General features: G+C 45.5%; 1 protein-coding gene across 1 annotated transcript in view; it reads right to left on the minus strand.

Moving 5' to 3' along the window:
- Nucleotides 1–6822: 6822 nt before the first annotated feature.
- MGMT (O-6-methylguanine-DNA methyltransferase) overlaps nt 6823–19517 on the minus strand; it is a 133002-nt gene continuing 120307 nt past the window's right edge. The window contains exons 5-6 of the mRNA XM_065746432.1: nt 13774–13913; nt 6823–7734 (exon numbers count right to left, since the gene is read on the minus strand). Coding sequence (XP_065602504.1) covers nt 7603–7734; nt 13774–13913 — 272 coding nt within the window. The 3' untranslated portion in view covers nt 6823–7602. The remainder of the gene's footprint in view (nt 7735–13773; nt 13914–19517) is intronic.

Raw genomic sequence — 19517 nt, forward strand, 5'->3', positions numbered from 1 at the left:
CAGGAACACCTCGACTACTAAAACTACCTATTGCTTTTTCTTTGACACGTGAAAGGCCGACTGAGCATCCGGAGCACAACCCATGTGCTGATTTACCCAGAGCTGTTCAGGAGGAAGCAGCATTAAATCCACGTAGCTATGAAGACAGGGAGCTCTCAAATGCCCGACTTCAATCCGTTAACACTGATTTAAACACCGTGCTGACTCGGAAGCATCAGAATACAATATTCCCCCAATTTAACTCAATCACATCTATTGTGAAAACAGCTTAACTGCATGCACAGATATCACCTAAGAGCAATAGCAAATGAAAGCAAGAAAGCCCAGCTGTGAGTCCCCTGGCTTCCAGAGGGGCGGAACAGAAGGAAAGGGAGAGTGGGAATTTGTGTTTTGGAACAAGGAGAGATAACAGAGCTAAGAGAGCCTCTCGCTTTGGGAGAACAGTGGGCACTGGCGCTGGGGTGAGTGTCCCCTCCTGCTCCTGCACATGGGTTGTCCTATTTCTTTTCTCCAATCCTTGTTGTTCAGAAGAAGAGGTGTGTCAGCAGGATGTCTGGCCTCCCTCGCTGCTCTCTTTGCTGGGAATGGCAAAGAAACCATGATGTTGTTTATATGTGCCCAAAGTGCCACTGATTTTGGAGTATCTCCAAGCTGAGTGAAGCAGAATTACCTTTGTTATTTTTAGTTTGAGAGAAGTGGCTTACTGAGTCAGTAAACATAGATATATATATTGATATTATTGTTTTCTTATTTTTTACGTTGAACATAAATACAGTGGGAGAGAAATGCTTCTACAAAATGTGAAAGGAAAGAAATGGAATACGAGCCAAATTTAGATTTTGCCTGCAGGATAATTGACAAACCAAGAAGCCTTCCTGGCTTCAGAACAGCTACTTAGATCACAGGTGGCTGTATTCTTAAAGGGTAAAAAGCAAAGCTATCTCATTTTATGGTATCCTTTTCAGGCATTCTTTTCTGTCACAGCCACCAGGCTTTTACGAGTGCCCAGGCAGAAGAGGCTGGATCCTGTTGCAACACTCTGTTGGACTATAAACCAATGATATTTGCTTTACCTGTGCACTATCTTCCATGGAACAAAACAACATTTACATCTGGGATCAATTTGCTTGAAATTAAAGTGCAGCTTTTATATCTCTTCTGCATCAAAAGTATAGTGTTAAGGCTATAACATACAGACAGTTACACATTACTTTGCATTGTAATATTTAGATTTGTGTCATTTTCTATCTGAAGTAAAAAGCATCTTTAAATAAGTGAGTGATCTTACACTACATATTTTATGGGCTGTGTACTCAGCAAGATACATCTGCATTCGCAATGTGCATATACTCATCTCCAATTTAAAACTACGTATTTAGACCTTGAATTTTAATGCTTAAACTATAATGCCGTGCGGGGATCATTTGGACTGTGGCACAGAAAAGTTGTGCTGCCTTCGAACCCAGCACTCTGCAGCCTGCCTGGCAGGAGGTGCAGGCAGCTGTCACCCAGCCCTCCAGCTCTGGTTGGGGTTCAAACCAGCTGAGGTTTCCAACCACTTTTACCCACCTCTGCTGCCTCTGCAGCAGCACGTAAGGCTCTGCATTTTCGTTCCTCCCTAGTTCAGGTCTGGTGGCACCCATCCCATGTTGCCATTGTCGTGAGTACTCTGGAGGTGCAATGCACCTCAGCTGGAGTGCCCTGCAGGAGACTTGCTGAGCTCTGCAAAGTATTGGGAAAAGTTTTGGTGCTTTCGAAGTTTTGCAGGCTCTTCCCTAGGGTACCCCCAAATCTTACGGAAATCACAAGAGCCGCTTATAATCGAATTTCAAATAACCAAAGATAATCCAATTTCCATTCGAGCCAAACGCTGCTAACTTCTTTAATTATTCACAATAAATGCAATCAGCCACAGAGCACCGCAAAGAGCACGGGAACCTGAATTTGCGTAGAGTTTTTCACTACAGTTCCCAATCTGAAAAATCCATCTCTACAGTTTAAGCAGTCCATCTAACTCCACAGTTCTCACATCGTTTTCCTGCCAATGGCAAGAAAACAATTTAAAGGAAAGCCCAGGAAAAGAGCTGTCCAGGACATCGGTTACGCAGCACAGAGCAGGGCAGTTCAGTAAAATTGAGATCAGTGGTTATGTAGTTCGTTTCAAAAACACTGTTCTACCTAAAAGTGCTGCACGTCGGCCGAAACAAGAAATGGAAGCGCATCATTTTTTAAGCTATCCTTTCAGCTTCTGCAACGTTTTGTGTTTTGTTGAAGATGAAAACAGACATTTCTTTTTCCTGCAAGTCATACATACCCTACAGTCTGCACTATGCGTTGCCCAAACTCCACTGGATCTCCACTGGACAAAACACTGGACCTCAACATCTTCTGCTCTGGATCTGGCAGAAAGGCAGCTTGTCCAGAGCTATCCTGCAGTGGTTGACATAAGGACGTAATTGTGAAATAGAGGATGCTGCTAATACAAAAGAATCAGATGATGTACCTGGTCTTTATCCTCTGCCCAGAGAGAAGAGACAAGCAATTAGTCTGTCACAGCTTCTTTGCCATACGCAGGCTGGAAAACAGATTGAAGGGGTCAAAAAATTCAGAAGGCTCCACATGATCCGACACTCTCCTTGTCACAATTTTCTTGACAGCCAGAAGGTTGCAGGCAGTTGGCTGGTCACTGGGAACGGTGGCACGGGATGACGGATCGCCGAGCTGGGGACAAGCAGCCGCTCAATCCACACCCATTCCTTCTCAAAACGGCGCTTCTGCAAGAAACTCATTATGAAGAAAGCTTTCCATTGGACCACAGATGTGCTGTGGTTAAACACTGAAGGAGTGCTGCTTGCCCGCCACTGCCTGAAATTAAATCTGCATTCAGGGTATCACGGTGATACTGCTCTCCAAAAGATACAGAACGTGCTTGCTCAGAATGAGCAGAAATAAGGATCATATTCAACACTTACGTTTTAAAGACTGCGGGCCATAATCTACGTCAAACTTCTGAGGAAAGCTGAGCCACGACAGCAGATTCAGTAAATAAAAGCAGTAATTTTCAAACAATCACATTGCAGATGTATGGAAACGCTCCCATTTTTCACACTGCTTGCTCAAGCCAAACCTGGATCTGCACAGGGAAACCTCATGGATCCCACTGCCCGTGTCCTGACCCCCACAGCCAAACACAGCCAGCACAAGCACAGCCCCATAAGGAGTGATGAACACGGCCAGTTTTCAACCAAGACACAAGGTTTCTATAAGGAAGTGTCCTGCAGACCCCAGCAGCAGGGCGGCCACATCTAACCCGAGTCCTGGAGCTGATGAGCAGAGGATGAGGGATGCCAGGTGCTGTTCTGCCCCATGTGCTCGCAGCCCTCGCTGCCACGCTCCAGGGCCGCTCTCTGTAACAAATAAAAAGCACTGCTTATAATAACTAAATAAAGCACTTGAAGAGGTTTTAAAAATTGATAACTCCACGCACTGTACGAGATCGATCTTAATTACGGCTCACGTGGAATTTTTTTATTTTTTTGTAATCCTTCTGGCTTTTTTCAACAGGGAGGGGAAGGAGGGGGGGGGGAATAAAAAGAGCAACCATTAACGAGAAACTTTAAAGGCTCGTTAACAATATCCTTTCATCAATCACGAGGGCTGCCAGCGCGCCGCACTCACGTCAATTTTCACCTCGTGGCCTCGCTACCAGGCCCAGGCTCCTGGCCAGCCCTGCGTGGACGAGCGGGCCGTGGTGCGAGGCTGATGGAGCCCAGACCGCCCCGCTGTCGCCCGCCGGTGCCGCTGGGTCCAGCCCTGGCCCCACCGCGCTGCCAGCCGCCCGTTACTTCACACGGGCCGGGGGCTGGTCTGGATCAACCTGGGGAGGGCCGATAAGGGGTGAAGGGGATGCAGCCTGGACGGTGAAGCTGTGGTGTTGGAGTCAAGGACGGCCCTGCTTGCCCCTCCGACAACAGTGACGTGGGGGGGAAAAAATGAACGCTTGAGAAAGATCGGGTTTCTTCTTTGCTAAGAAAAATAGCAAAATTAAACACACACAAAACACCTGGAAATCCCAAGCCTGTAAAAGAGGGAACAATTTTGAGTTTCGCTAAGGCACATCTCTGGAAAAGAAATAGAGAAAGCTGGGAAAAATGCTATCTTTCCAGGCCATGCGTTAGTTGTATTTATTTGTTACTTGTACTCCGCGCGTGTTATTTGAAATAAAAATAGCACATAGTCCTTTGACAAGCTGTATTTGCACATCAGTGTAACTGAAATATCCTGTGTACTGTAATGGCGAGTGAGCGTGCTGTCAGTAATATTTTCCATTGTTTTTAGAGCCAGACGCAGCAGCTCAGTCCAGAGGCAAACAGCAACCCAGCGAGGGCAGGGAGTTTTAAAGGGAAGCCTTTGGCTGGTATTTCTGTTCAATTTCTGCAGGAATTATAAAAGGAATTACAATTAAATCTGTAAATGCAATTCTTTGAGGATTTTTACATTCCTATAAGATTCTTACTAAGCAATTACTCTTGAAATAGTACATAAATCTTACAGGGCTCCCATTGGATTACTGTGCTTTAAGTTTTTAAGCAATCTTTCTGTGGCTTTATTTTTTTATTGCATTTTCTTTAAAGGAAAGCAGGTCTTCCCCACCGCCTATCACAGCAAATTAACATTTTAAGGGAATGTGCATCTCTTTGACCCGAGAGCAATACACATTACAAATATTATGACTTTTACATATTGTAAAACACTGGAGAAGATGATTAAAGGCAATAATCTGTGTGACTTCTGGAAGAAATAATGATCTGTGATGATTACAGAAAGCACAGGTTAAAATTACTGCCCCTTGTCCATAGTCTAATGTATTTGGAAAAGGGTAACTGTCCTATCAACAACATCACTGCTCATCATTCGACCCACGAGCCGTACAGTGGATATCAAGTACTATGCACAAAGTGCCTGGTGCTCGAGAACTGTTCAGAAACATGAAGTGGCAACTTCATGGGGCAAATCATCCCGGCCCTCATCAGATGCCTAATTCCTCCAAATGAGTTGGTTGGAAGAGTAGAGAGAGCAGAAGATTTGGGCCCGTATCTAAAAACGGCCTTGTATCTGCCATGAATTGCTTTTCTGTTTAAGATGCTTACGGTATGAGCTCATAACGCAGCAAACTCTGCCTGCAAGAAAGTGATCTGTAACAATCCCCGAGCCTCAGGCCTTTCCCCATTTGGTATTGATACATAGGATGCAATCGGCATTTTTCATTCTGGTGTAAAACAGTACAACCAGTGTCGCCGCAACGCTGCTGTAAATCTGACCCAGGAAATACAACGTGTTTCCTTTTAAATATTTCCATTGGCCTTCGACTGGCTGCAGAGAGCGTTTTGTATGGAAAAAAGAAGGAGGGGGGAGAATGACCCACCGCAAAATTCAGTTTCTTCCATGGTCAAGGGCATCTATTTCATTATAAATGTAGTTCCGCCAAAACAAATATTATTTTTGAATCTTTCATTATCTTAGTCTCTGGAAATGGGCTAAAACAGCATGTGTTGGTATTAGATGCTGCAGAGCCAGCTGTCGTGCCTGGCTGCACAGTGTCTCAATGTCAGCAGTTCAAAGCACTGCGAGGCTGAATGGGAGGAAACTTGATAGGTCAGAGGAACCCAATTCCAGGCAAAAAGAACATAGCTGTCTTGTTCCGAGCGTGGTGGATTTTTTTTTTGCTGTTTTTCTTCTTTTTTTCCCCCCCGCTGCATGTGCGTACACACAGAGATACGTATTGGGATGCCAGTGTTTTAATATCTTTTCCCCACTCCAGTGTTTTCATAAACTCGGTGCTGACCTCGGCTCCGTGCCGCCAGCAGGCCCTGCAGCAGTGGGGCGAGGAGGCCGCGGACCAGGCCTGGCCACGGGGCCATGTGGGCCAACAAAGGGGACAGGGCCAGGGCCCCCAGCCACACCTCTCCACGCGGGGAAGGGCCCAGCAGTGCCCATCAGCCACGGGCAGCTGCACGTGTAATTTACAGCCACGCTCTCATCTGCAAACAAACCGCGGGCCTAGCGGTTGCTCGCAGGGATTTACAGTAGGGAGGGATGAATTTTAACGACCGACGTCGGTGCTCAGATTATCGCCACAGAGCGGGGCCTGGCGGCCTCGTGGCACAGCGGTGCCGCTGAAAACACACACACCTGGAAGAGAGAGCGTGAGCGTGGCACGAAACAGCTGAGGGTGTAGATGTGGAAAAGGTTCAGGTTTACGTTTGGTATCGCGTCCTTTCGTTGGTATCCCGTTATAGAAAAAATAAAATACCCCCAAACTGTACATATTATAAGGCTATATTTTTATCCCAGGGTTCTGGTGACACGTGCAAACCACTTGAGCTTTGCTTTCGTGGTTTATATTGCCACCAGAAACCCTTGATAAAAATACAGCTTTATATTGTACAGTTGGGTATAGTTTATTTTCTCCATATATCATACACTGTGTTTTATTTATAAACATACACAAAGACACTTGCACATGCAAAGCAGTCTTTTTATTGAAGTAATTCTGAGATATCAATAATACTACATTAACTAAAGCACCGTAACGCCATAATTTCTTGGTTAGCAACGGCCTTTCTAAAGAGACATCTATGGAAATATGATAAACACACACAAAAAAATCAGTATTTCCAACCTGGAATTTACAATTCCCACACTGAGAATTCCCGCTCCTGGTGGCTCGCAGTTTCCCTTTCTAAAACGCTTCAGAATTCAGCGCTAACGTCTGTCCAATCCTTTCTGTGGAGAGGTTACAAAGCTTCCCACGACAGAAACAGCAAGGCTAAAGGAAGGCTGCTGCTGCTAACCATGCAGCTACGATGAGCCGTTCGATGCCGTGCCCAAGCTGCACTCATCTAACTGCTTATTTCAAACATCTCGAGCAACTCGCTGCCCTCTACAGCTCCACCTGCCTTACGCAAACATCACAAAAGCAACATACGTGTTCCTGCCTTGAAGACTTCTCACAATCCGGAGGGAAATTCTATCATCAAGCAGCTCAACAGCTGCCTCCCTGTGCCAGCCCCTCGCCACACACCGTGACGTGGGCTTGACTCAAAAACCATTTCAGTACCCGGACACCAGTGGGCACGGGGCTGCCTGGGGCTGGGGAGGACACGTGTTGGCCACGGGGCCCCTCAGCCACACAGAAGCATCCTCTGAGGGACACCCGCGCCTCAAGTTTGCCATGCCCCTCCTGTTCTCTTATCCTTGCTTTAATGGACATTAAAAATAAAACAGAAAAAAAGAAAAGCCCAGACACAGAACCCGTGATGAGAACAAAATACGTGCACAACAGGCCTGGACCGCTGCAGTCATTCTGCTGTAAAATGTAAAAACAAGAAAGGGCATACGAGCTGCATCCCCCAGGACGCATCCCGCTTTTTTAATATAGTGGTGCCACCACACATTCCACTTCGGATGTTGCATTATATTTATATGTCACTCAAATATTTACAATTTTCCTGAATTCTGCTGGGTGCTCTGAGAGCTCGTTATAAGCCGAGCTGCTGCAGTCGTGTGCCTTGGCTGCCGAGCAGCCGTGGCTGAGCCGCATCAATCTGCTAACTTCTCTTTCTGGAGCTTCTCGTGTGACAAAAGCCACTCTTTCATAAGGTTTCCTCCTCCGTAGTTGCCGATCTGCCCGCTGCTGCAGATCACTCTGTGGCACGGAATGATAATCGGGATCTGCAAAACACACAAAAATAAGAAAGGAAGCAAAGGGTGAAGCAAAGGGGAGAGGAGGAGAAGAGCAGTGTGAAGAAGGGCAACAAGCCACAAATGAGCTCCTAAAGCAGCATTTGCCTTCCACTGGGCTAGGAGTGACACGGATTTAAACATCCAGCTCAAAGGCTGCGTTGGAGACCCCTGTTCACTTGTGAGGAGTGTTGCACCAACAGCTCCTGCAGTGTGGCATGTAGGTTGCACGGGATGTTTCAGGGCAGAAAAGGAAAGAGCCTCATTGAAGACCATGCAGCACGTGCGGGCATCCGTGCTTCTTGCAGCAAGCTCGTTTCTGCAGAACCAGACATCTACAAGCAGGGCCACCTCCCAGCACACACACATGGCGGTTATCAACCATCGTGTCAGGTCAGAAGAGGCAGCACTCCTGCTAAAATGACCACTGCAAACACGGGAGTGGCACTTCCTTGAGCCTCAGCCCCACAGCCAGTTCCTCTTCCCTCGAAGCACCTCAACGCGCGCTGCTGAAGAATTCCAGATAAGAACAAGGCATTATTTATTATTTAACAGCGAGTCAATCCAAAATGGGTTTTGAATTTTTAAAACCTACAACAGGAGAGATTTAATTCACACCTAGCCAATTTAAGGACTTCTTCTCATGCCTCCCCCTTTGTATCATTTATAGCCAAATGCCAGGGATTCTGAAAAATCAATGCCAGAACTTACAGAACAGACTGGTGATGCCGAGAAGTACATAAACACACTTCTTATTTTTTTTTTACTTCCCTTTTTTAATCGCAGGTGATTATCATAGTTGAAGTACACATCATAAAAAATGCAATACATCATCTGTAATCACGCAGCATGTGCTCTGGTAACTACAGAGGGATTCAATTGTAACGACAGACCTGTGAACAACTGACTGAAAGTGTGGATATTTTAAGTGAATATACCCATTTACTTACACATACATATGCACAAACTGCATACTCGAGCCAGACTTGTCTTTCTCCCACCTCCTATTTGTTTCAGTAAGGCTGCAGCTGTGCTCACAGTTGAGCCGAGGCCTCGGAGCCCCGGACAGCTACAGGTCAGACCTCTGGAAACTGTTTTGGGACAGTTCTTCTGCTATGGGTAAGTAATTCCGATGGCTGAACTTTTAATCCAGGTTTAATAGCAAATGCTTATAATAGCTGCTTTATTTGGAGCTGGCGGGGCCACGAGTGAATGACGCATCCATGACAACTCCTACAGACCCCACCACCACGCTCGTGGTTTATGACTTCTTTAAGTGTACTGTTTTTGCAAGTGCCTTCTGACTTTTTTTTTTTGTTGGGGGACTTCTCGGGTGTTACAGGACACTACGGGCAGATGCTGGAAAACACAGCCACCAGGATGAAGGCTGCGAAACAGAGCATCTTCCATGCTTGAAACGAAGAATTTCATACCAAGTCTGTCCTAACGCGTGCACGCACACGCCTCCTCCTCTGCCGCGTCGGATACAAAAGGAAACGTGCTACAGAGGGCACGTGGGCTCTGTCATTTAAAGATATCGAACGTTGCTTCAGTGTGGCTTAATTGCGATGACAACTTTCAGACTACTAAAATAATTAAACCCGCTAAAATTTATTAGGGCCCTAAGGACATTTCAGAAGGAGAACTACCCTAGTCTGGAGCTTTAATGCCTTGGCTACATTTAATGTAATTTTTATCAATAACCAAGCAGCTCATAATATTATAGCTCCACTGAAATCTTCACGCTGTGAAATCTAATTCATCTAATACATGAATCCATCACTTACACAGACCCTATCTCCAACGCTATAAAACTTCCAAACCCACAGATTTGTCTCCAACAAAAATAACATGAAGGGACCCTTCAATCAATAGCAGAATCCCTCTGATTCGGGCACCAGCTGAATATTTTCTCCAACTTTGCTTTTGTTCTTCTGGGTAGAGGCCCACAAGGGAAAGAGCTTGTTTTCACTCGCAGCCTCATCAATACCTAAATCCTGGTGAACAAGTGACACTGAGAAGCTGTAATCAATAGCTCCCTGTGCGTTTTTTCTTCTGGTCAAATGGTTCAGCACTACTGACAGCCCTGACACTCAGAACATGATGCTAAATCTTTATCAACAGCCATCTGGGTGACTGGCAGAACAAGACTCGGGTGGTCATTAACGCTCATGGCAATCTGTGAATAAACTAACTCCTCAATAATGCGTTTGTTTAGAAAAAGGTGGGGAAAAAAACTCCCTGCACACGGTATCGATCGCCTCTGAACTGCATTTAGCAAATTCCGTCTGAGGATGAAGCAGCGCGGCGCTCCGCTTGTTAAGAGTTTTCAATTTGACGCAACGGAAAACCGACCGTCCTATTATACTGGCTGATGGACTGGAGACCTGCAGAAAACTGCCAAACTGTCAAAAATAGATCAGCCAGGCCATAATGGAAACAGCTGAAATATCAAGTTATAACATACAACAAGAATCACACTTAGCAAAAAATAATCTGTCCGTTCGCTCATGTCCTATGGCTTTTCCCCCCCTCTTCCCTTACAGAAACAAATACCGTAATGCGAACCAGCACGGCTCCATCTTTATTGCTCGCCACCTAAGGAATTAATGCACAAGTAGTTTTATGTGTGCGCGACATTTCAAATCCATACTTCACAGTCTTCTCATAAATGCACAATTACTCCTTTCACTCTCAAACGTTTACACTGTTTTGGCTGAATAATATCCCTGACTTTCGAGAGCTCGATCTCAGCACCACGGCAGACACTCAGCTCGGTTTTAACCTAAACAATAACACCACTGGATGGAATACAAAGAAACGTATGCAGCTATTACTGCTGTTAGCAGACCGCTGAAGACGTCTTATTTAAGCCACAGAACAGTCATTTAGGATGGCCTTGGACTAATCAGCCCAACATTCGCCATTTCCCATGAGTCTCTGTGATTTCTTTTTGATCCTCCTATACTAGTCTAATGAGATTTTTAATTGAACTTTATGGGTTCCCTTTGAGGACCACAGACCTTGCAGTCAATCTGAACCGCAGTAAAGTATTTGAAGTTTTTCTTGCAAAAGGTGAGCCATCCCCGCCACGTCCTTGGCATAAATTGAGGCAAGGATGTCGCATCTTTCAGCTGCTGCTGGCACCTCTTCCACCTTCTCATAAATTTGAAGGTCACTGTATGAATTATGTGAAGCAACCCCACTACAAAGGGAAACCTGTAGAACGCACGCTACCAAAATTAAACACCAACCCATGATTTGTGGAAGGGAGAAACCTTTTGGTGTTTCCTGGAAAAAACGTTAAGATACAAAATTTCATCACTAACACTGCAATGTGTGCATCCAGCTCTGCTTTATTTCCAGCCCTCGTTTTTACCGACATTGCTGTCCTCATTAAATCACCGTTATAATACAGTCTCCGTGCTATAACTTAGTCCTTTAATCAAGGAAGCATCTCAAGGTGCAAACAACTCAACAATTTTGCATAGCCTCTGCAGTGATCGTTAATAAAAGTATTCACTAAAGCTTCAGTTTCTCTCCTGTGAACAAAAATCACTGAACTGTTGCTTAAGAGGACATCACATTCCTGCTACAAATGGGAGTAAATGTTACTCCAACCCAGGATGTGTATCAGGAAGCTCACGTTACAGGTGTAGCAGCTGCTCACACCACTGTTCTTTGAATTCCTTTCTGCTGTTTTAATGATGCTGTGGTTCGCACGACGAGTTCCATGTAATGATCTGTTGAGGCACATTTAAAGCCCAATATCTCATCTGATCAACAAACAAGTGGGTTTATACATGCACGATGACCTCGGGTACTCCAAAGTTTGATACATGCAGCACACTGCCATACAAACAAGCACAACGTCTGATGGATTTAAGCTTCTAAGCTCAATGAAGAAGTACACAGAGCTATTTTAAGTGTGTATCAGATTTTCATAGGAAGCAGCTCACACGAGCAGCATAAAGATGCGTTCCGTCAGCACACCGTATTGTACTTGACAATACAAACTATTTTAATATGATGGAATGCTTTCCAATATAATATGGTGTACATTAAGAGAAGGTAATACAATGCAAACCTGCAGGAAACAGTTCTCAAAGAATAACAATACAGTGTTGTGCAAAAGGATATGTAATTGCTATTGCCTAGAAATGTACCCAGCTTTGCCCTCAGGCTGCAGTGGAGCAGCAGCATCCAAAGCAGCGGTAACAGCAGGTTGTGGTGTGAAAATTCCTGCTTTTTCCCCTGTGAGGAAGGTTGAAAATAGTTCTGAAAATAGACAGCAAAGCTACTGCAATTTGTTCTTAAATGGGGTCCTACCTTATTTTTGTTATTTCCCATCCCTTACTATGGCTAGAGTAGTTTCTGTCCCCAGCAGAACGTTTTTAATTGTATTATAGATACTAATGTACAGCTTCAGGGAAAAAAGAGCTCTATTAATATAATACTACTCCAATATTTCATAATAGAAAGCAAGCTGATGATACTGTAATGACATCCTTGCCTGTTCCAAAACACGTTTTTATTACTAGACATCTCCTGTAGTTAATCTGCAATTTCATGCATGTTCCACGTGCTACCACAAATACAGTCCTTGTGTACTTCACAGGGAGCCCCTTTTCACTATGTATTTTCCATCTAAATCTTTATGCGATCCTTCAGACCTGTGAGTCATGACATGCAGGCTGACCGTGCATAATATGCAGATTGATTTTATGAATGAAATGAAATACGAAGGCAGTATGTGGTGGCAATGTGAGAAGCCCCCACCCTTATTATTTTTATATGGAGAGCCGCTGGTTGTTCTGAAAACAGGTTCCTGAATCTGCTTTGCAACAACACATTGCAGTCTTATGGCATCTCATTAAAGAAAAAACTGGGAGAACTGAATGCAGAAACAACAGAGAAGGTTAAAGATTATGGCAGGTGTAACGCTGGAGAAAAGAGAGGCGTTTGGGTATGGAAAGACACATGCTGCTAAGGACAAGTGCTAATGAGGGAAAATATGGTGAAGAGTGGCCAAAAAAGGCCACAACGATTTTAACAGAAATCTAAATGGGGTTTCTTTTTCTACATTTTAAAGGCGAGGAGAGAGGGAATGTGCAAATGCAGTCCCAGGGCCACCCTCTTCCCTCGCTTTCCCTCTCCTTTGCACAGTGACAAAGCAGTACTGCGGGGTGAGGAACCAAGTTCCCTCCTTCTGTCTCTTGCAGCGCAGTGGTATTCTCATTGCAGCCCACAAACTCCCTATTCAGGACTGAGCTTCCTCCAAGGGGATCCAACCATGGCCCAAAGCAGTGGATCCATGGGTAGGGGCAATGATTGTCACCAACTTCACTTACAGTGATCAGCTGGTGCGTAAGTAACATCTGAAAACCCAGACCCTGACATTAAAAAGGGAAAAACAACTGCTGGGAAATGGACAAAGAGACCGAGTCCTGTACCACATTGTTTCTCCAAAATCAACAGGACAAGCCTAGAGTAGCTCGCAGTTCAGGAGACCCACCTTAATCTATCTAAAGGAGAAATGCCATTTACATCTCATTTCCAGCGCAAAAGAAAAAAAAAAAAACATGTTAAAAATTCAGGTGTGCATTATGGGCGTGAACTAAAATCCCTTCTCTTCCACACTTTCAGAAATCCATCCGTAACAGCAGCCCATCCCATCCGGCAATGCTTCCACAGCTCCTCATGTCCTGACCAAGGATGTTGGTGCTGAGTAACAAGAGACTTCCCTTGCCTAATGCGTAAGAAAGTTTGAGATCAAAATAATATGTACAGGTCGACGAATTAAAAGAAGTGCAGAGTTTCTTCTCCAAATCTAACACCATAAATGGTAGGGCATAAATCACATTAAACTGGGTTGTGCATTATTGCTGATTAAAAACACTTACTGACCTTATTACTCATGGTAGACCAGTTTTCATAGCAGATAAATTTAATCTAATGACATTTAGCCCAGAAAGCTCTCTAAATCCACCACCTTCCATCAACTTTATTTGAAAGTTGACATGAACTTACAGGATTGCTCCTCATCGCTCCTCCCACCGCTCTTGCTGCTCGGCTGTTGCCTGCTCGCTCTGCTAATTGCTGGTAAGAAATGGCCTCTCCGAACTTCACTTCTCTCAGCAGGGTCCACAGCACCTGTTTGGTGAAGGAATCTGCAAATAAAGAGGGTACTGTTGGTACGTGTGTGAAACAACGAGATGAAATCCTCAGAACGCCCGGCGCGACGCGTAGGCTCAATGGCAACCTTCTAATTTAAATTTAAACAGCCCTAAGACACTGTCCTGTTATTGTGTCCTGCGTTACTATATTTAAATACGTGATTATTAGAAAGAGCGCTTCAAGTAACCGATCACTATAAAAAAGGGATTTAGAGCTTTGATTTTCCTATATTTTTAATTTGCTTCGAGTACAATTATCCCGTTAACACATACAATGCGGTTTTTCCATTAAATTGGCGGAGCATAAATTAGCATAGAGTCAAATTAAAAAGGGAAGAAATAACCGGCTCTACCTATTTCACAAAGCTCTCGCATCTCCAGCTAATTTCCAACTTCAGCTGGGACGCGTGGCAGAAGAAGCCCTAGCGCCAGAGGCCCCGTATTATCCTGGCTGACTGCATTTTATGGCTGAGCCCCCCAAGCTACTGCTCAGCATGCCAGACATTACAAAACGTAAGGACTGCCCGCGACCTTGAATGTACGGCACATCCTTAACGACGCGGGGCTCGGGATAAAAATAATGTACCTTCCATTATTTTCATTTTAATTCGGCAGCAAATTGCTTCTAAGCATTCCAACGGCTGAAAGAGCGAATGAGCAAATGCACGAGCTTCTTTCTGTAGTGCAGGGTTTTAGGTTTTACCTTCCCAGCCCATGACTGTTGACAAAAGGACAACCAACAGCCGCGCTCGGATTTTAGCGGGGTTTAACGCCCACTGCTCTTCCGAGGCATTCGTAGAAACTCTGCAGATGTAACGAGTGAATAACTCACTCAGAAGAGAGAGCTGGCAAAGAAAGAAGGAGAGAGGCCCCTCTGCCCTGTTGTGAGACTCACTCTACTAATCTGGCAGAGAAACAAACTGATTTAAAACACAGAGGTCCCTTCCAACCCCTACAACTTTGTGATTTTCCTTCCTTAGTTGTCAAAAAAAGACATTGATTATGTTACGGACCATCTTGCCCTTAAAGGAAAGCCATACACTGTTATGTATGTGTTAAATAATAAAAATCACTTCTTAACTGAAGGGAATGATAATCACTTCATTGAAAAAATCTGTTTAGTCTTTAATATAACATTAAGCAAATTAAACATCAGCATAATCCAGGTGATACGAGGAAAGGGTCATCAAAGAAATTAACTTTGTTGTTCATTAATTTACTTGGATTAGTAGAGGGCAAAGAGATAGCAAATCTGCTCTAGTTTTTTATGATATAATTTCAAACTGTACACCATTTGTGGCAGTAGGGTGACTTTGGGGTTAATCAGACTGATTTGTCCTTTTAATTGCTTTCTATTCAAAGAAAATTCATTAGATAATGTTCTCTTCAAAATTCATGAATCAATTTAACTGAAGAAACCACATTAACAGCTTTGGGTTCATTAGCACAAGCAGTTGTGTTACTAGCTGATTGCTAGGAGGGTTTCCTTAGGCAAACAGATTTTGTTTACCGTCATTTCTTCAGATAGGTTTCTTTCAGACCAAATCGTGGCTTCTTGGTTTTGTTACCTCTCCTCAAGCCAGCAAGATCCGTGCTGACCTGAGCACTCGGGGAATCTGTGCCCGGTACTCTCCCCAGGGCACACGCTGTGCAGGGAGCACACACTGGTGGCAGCGAGGCTCCCACAGCATCCCACTCCTGTGCCATGAGCCTGGTGGCAGCATCACACAATCATTCAGGTTGGAAAAGCCATCTGAGACCCACCCCCAGCCCAACCCCAGCCACCCTCACTGCACCCGCTGCCCGCATCCCTCAGTGCCACATCCCCATAGGTCTGAACACCTCCAGGGATGGGGACTCCCCAGCCACGGGCAGCTGGGTCAGCGCATGGCTGCTCTTTGGAGAGCAAATCGTTCCTAATACCCAACCTGATCCTCCCCCGGCGCAGTGTGTGGCCATCACCTCTCATCCTACAGCTGTTACTTGCAAGCAGAGGACAACTCTCCTCTCAGGACACTGTAGAGAGCCTTAAGGTCTCCCCAGAGCCCCTTTTTATCCAGACTGAACAACCCCAGCTCCATCGGCCGCTCCCCATGAGACCTGTGCTCCAGATCCCACACAGTTTTGTCGCCTTCACTGGATGGAGCAGCACTGGGAGCACAGCAGCTGCATCCCAGCGTGGCCATGGCCAACCTACCAAGCACCCTGCAGCCCACAGCGATGCAGCATCGTGGAGCCAGCCTGCCTCGACACGCAGGACAGATTAACTTCCAGAGCCACTGCACATCTGTCACGGGAGAATATGTACTCTAACCATACCGACATAAACCACCAGAAGTTATAGTTCAAAATAATGAAATATTTAGCAATCATGCACATCATTTTATAAACGTATCTGAAAACTCAATTTCATCCTGTAGGGAGCAAATGCATTAATTAGTTTAAGCGGCTCTAACAGACACTGCCAAATACTGCTATTAAACTGTCTGCAAGTGTTAGTGCCTGTAAGCACAACCTTCCCAAATTAGATGGCTGAACTTTCACCAATTTCTGATGTGTGCCAACATTTTATGCTGCTAAGTATCATTATAAAACGCTGTAAAATCCGCACATAAAAATTAACGCCCACGTTTGCTCTGTGCAAACGCTCAATGCAGTGTGGGTTTGAGATGGCTGCTAAGCAGGGAGGCAGTGTGGGCACAGCAGCCCTGTCTGTTTTGTACCAGGAGCCCAGAACTGGACACAGTGCTCCAGGTGAGGCCTCACCAGGGCAGAGCAGAGGGGGAGGATCACCTCCCTCGACCTGCTGGCCACGCTCCTAATGCAGCCCAGGATCCCATTGTCCTTCTTCTCCACCAGGGCACACTGCTCATGGCCAACCTGTCATCCACCAGGACACCCAGGTCCCTCTCCTCAGAGCTCCTCTCCAGCAGCTCATCCCCCAACCTGTACCAGTGCATGCAGTTATTCCTCCCTAGCTGCAAGACTCTACACTTGCTCTCATTAAACCTCATCCAGTTCCTCTCTGCCCAACTCTGCAGCCTGTCCAGGTCTCACTGAATGGCAGCACAGCCCTCCTGCACGTCAGCAATTCCTCCCAGCTTTGTATCATCAGCAAAGTGCTGAGGGTGGACTCTATCCCCTGATGGAGATGTTGAACAGGACCAGACCCAGCACTGACCCCTGAGGAACACTGCTACAAACAGGCCTCCAACTGGAAGTTGGATCCCGTATCAGGATGCACACTTCCCAAACTTCCATGGCATCAGGAGCTGCTGTCAGTCCTGCTAAATTGCCAGAATAATGCACCACCAAGCTAAGCTGATCTGAAAACAGCGCTTAAAGATTGGTTGTCAGTCTCTAAAGGGGGACATCTGGGGCAGAAGTGATGAGGAAATCCTTCACCCAGAGGTGGGGGGACCCTGGCACTGCTGCCCATTGCAAGAGGTGCCCACAGCCATGGCTGCACCCTGGGAGCCTGAGCTGGGGTGCACTCAGCCCATGGCAGGAGGGGGCTGGGGGGGCTGTAAGGTTCCAACCCAACCACTCTGTGCTTCCATGGCCCTAAGAAAGGAGGGATTTACACTGGACCTGCTGCTAGTGCCCAGCTGCTTCACATCACCCACAGCAACCTGAGGCCTTAATTCTCCAAATGAACTTGCTACATCCACGAGGATAACAAGAGTGAAAATCAAGTTTGCTTCAACCCTGTCTGCATCATAATTTCTTTCCCACGTAATTGGAGGTGGCAATTAGCACGGAGCAGCGTGGCCGTGCAGTGGTGGTAATGGGAGCAGACAGCTGGGTGCTGCGGGCAGCGGGGCCAGAGGTCGGCCGTGTCTGCCTCTCCCACTGCAGCCCTGGGGGCAAGAGAGGTTCAGAAGATGCAACTTCTGATTTTACTCCGTTTTTAATAAATAAAGGCCATTTTCCCCCTCCTCATAGGGGGAATTTTCCCCCTTCCTCATAGGAATACCATTTTTTCTGGTTCTTTTTTTTTTCTTTCTTCTCATTATTGTTTTCCAAGTTTTTTTTTTTTTTAAATTAATTTATTATTATTATTGCAAATGCAAAGGAACAAACAACACTGGACCCTTCTCACCACCTTTCCCTGTGGGTGGGACACCCAACTGTTAAAACTGCCTCAGGACCACTGCATGGTTGGGATGGAAGAGGCTTTCAGCCCATGCAGCTCCGACCCCTGGTGGGCTGGCTGCCCCCAACCAGAGCAGGTCACCTGCAGAAACACTCCCACTTATTTTCCAATCCAAAAAGCATAACTTGACTCGTGATGCTGGGAAGAACAGAGCCACATTTAATCCGAAGAACTTCTACTGCCAATACGTGGCTATACAAAGTGTTAATGCAAGTGTTGAGTGCTCATTTTTAGCAATTCTGAAACACCTCAAAATTAAGCAGGCTGTTAAACACATACCAAGGATGTCACCTAAAGAGCACTGTGACAACCAGCAATCGCTGCAACCCCAGCCCATGTGATGGGAGCAAGCAAAGCTAAATGCTTGCCTTAATCTCTTCACTATTTTCTGTTCTTGTCATGAGACACGTCAAGAAATGCTTTTCTTCCCACTCCAGCTGGCTGCAAGACTGTAACCATTGGTACTCTGTAATGAAAAAAATGTAATGATTACTTGCTGTTCAAATCCTACTGGAAGTATAATTGAGACAGCATGGTGACATCCTGCAGAATGGTCCGAATGTACCATTACAACAGAAAAAAAGATCGCTCAGAATCAGGGTTGTGGCAAACATTTTGGCAAGAGGAGACTCTGAGCTTCTACTGCTGCCAAAGTCACGAGTGATATTAACATATCACTGAGGCAGAACGTACCCACCTGTGAATCATGAACCCCACGGCTGCTGAAATAGCTGAAGCAAAGCTGAGAGCTTGTCCATGGGACAGCAACAGCACGACAGGACTGCAGCCATCGACGAGGACCTACCACGCAAGAAAACTACTTGAGGTTCTGCTTCTAGCCCCTGTGTTCTGAATTAAATCATTGAGTGATACACACCAGCAAGCCTGCATGAAGAACAGAGCCCTTGGTGGGACGGCGCAGGGGCTGTCCCTCGGCTGCCTGCAGGTCGTGGTGCTCTGCCTTCTGAGCAGGCATGGGAAGTGCTGAAATGTGGGAAGTGCTTTCACAACACTTTCGTGTGTTTGCATTTATACATATCTGTAGCTTGTAAGCATTCTGCGTATTTGCATCACTGAGGTGAAAAACTTATCAATTATATTAAAAAAACCCCAACGAGATAACGTTCAGACCAGTTCAGACAAAGTGGCCAAGCTATGATAAAACCCAATTAATGGGAACTGTTTCTGATCTGTAGTTTAACACAGTTTTAAATGCAGTTCCCTTCAGACTGCTGAAGGGTTGTAGGGCCAAATTCTATCCTTAGAAGCAAGTAACTCTCTCTGGACTTAATCCAGCAGAATTTCTTCAGGTTAAACTCCCTGGAAGTCAGTGGGTGTTTTACTCGAGTAATAACTGTTATTCTGACCCATTTTTTTTGAGCAGCAGTTTTAATAGCAGCTTTCCATGCACTTAGCAGAACAGAGTATAATTTTAGAGCTAA

This window comes from Cyrtonyx montezumae, unplaced genomic scaffold (assembly GCF_038088225.1).
Source record: "Cyrtonyx montezumae isolate F1298 unplaced genomic scaffold, pur_monq_1.0 scaffold_4, whole genome shotgun sequence".
Taxonomy (NCBI): domain Eukaryota; kingdom Metazoa; phylum Chordata; class Aves; order Galliformes; family Odontophoridae; genus Cyrtonyx; species Cyrtonyx montezumae.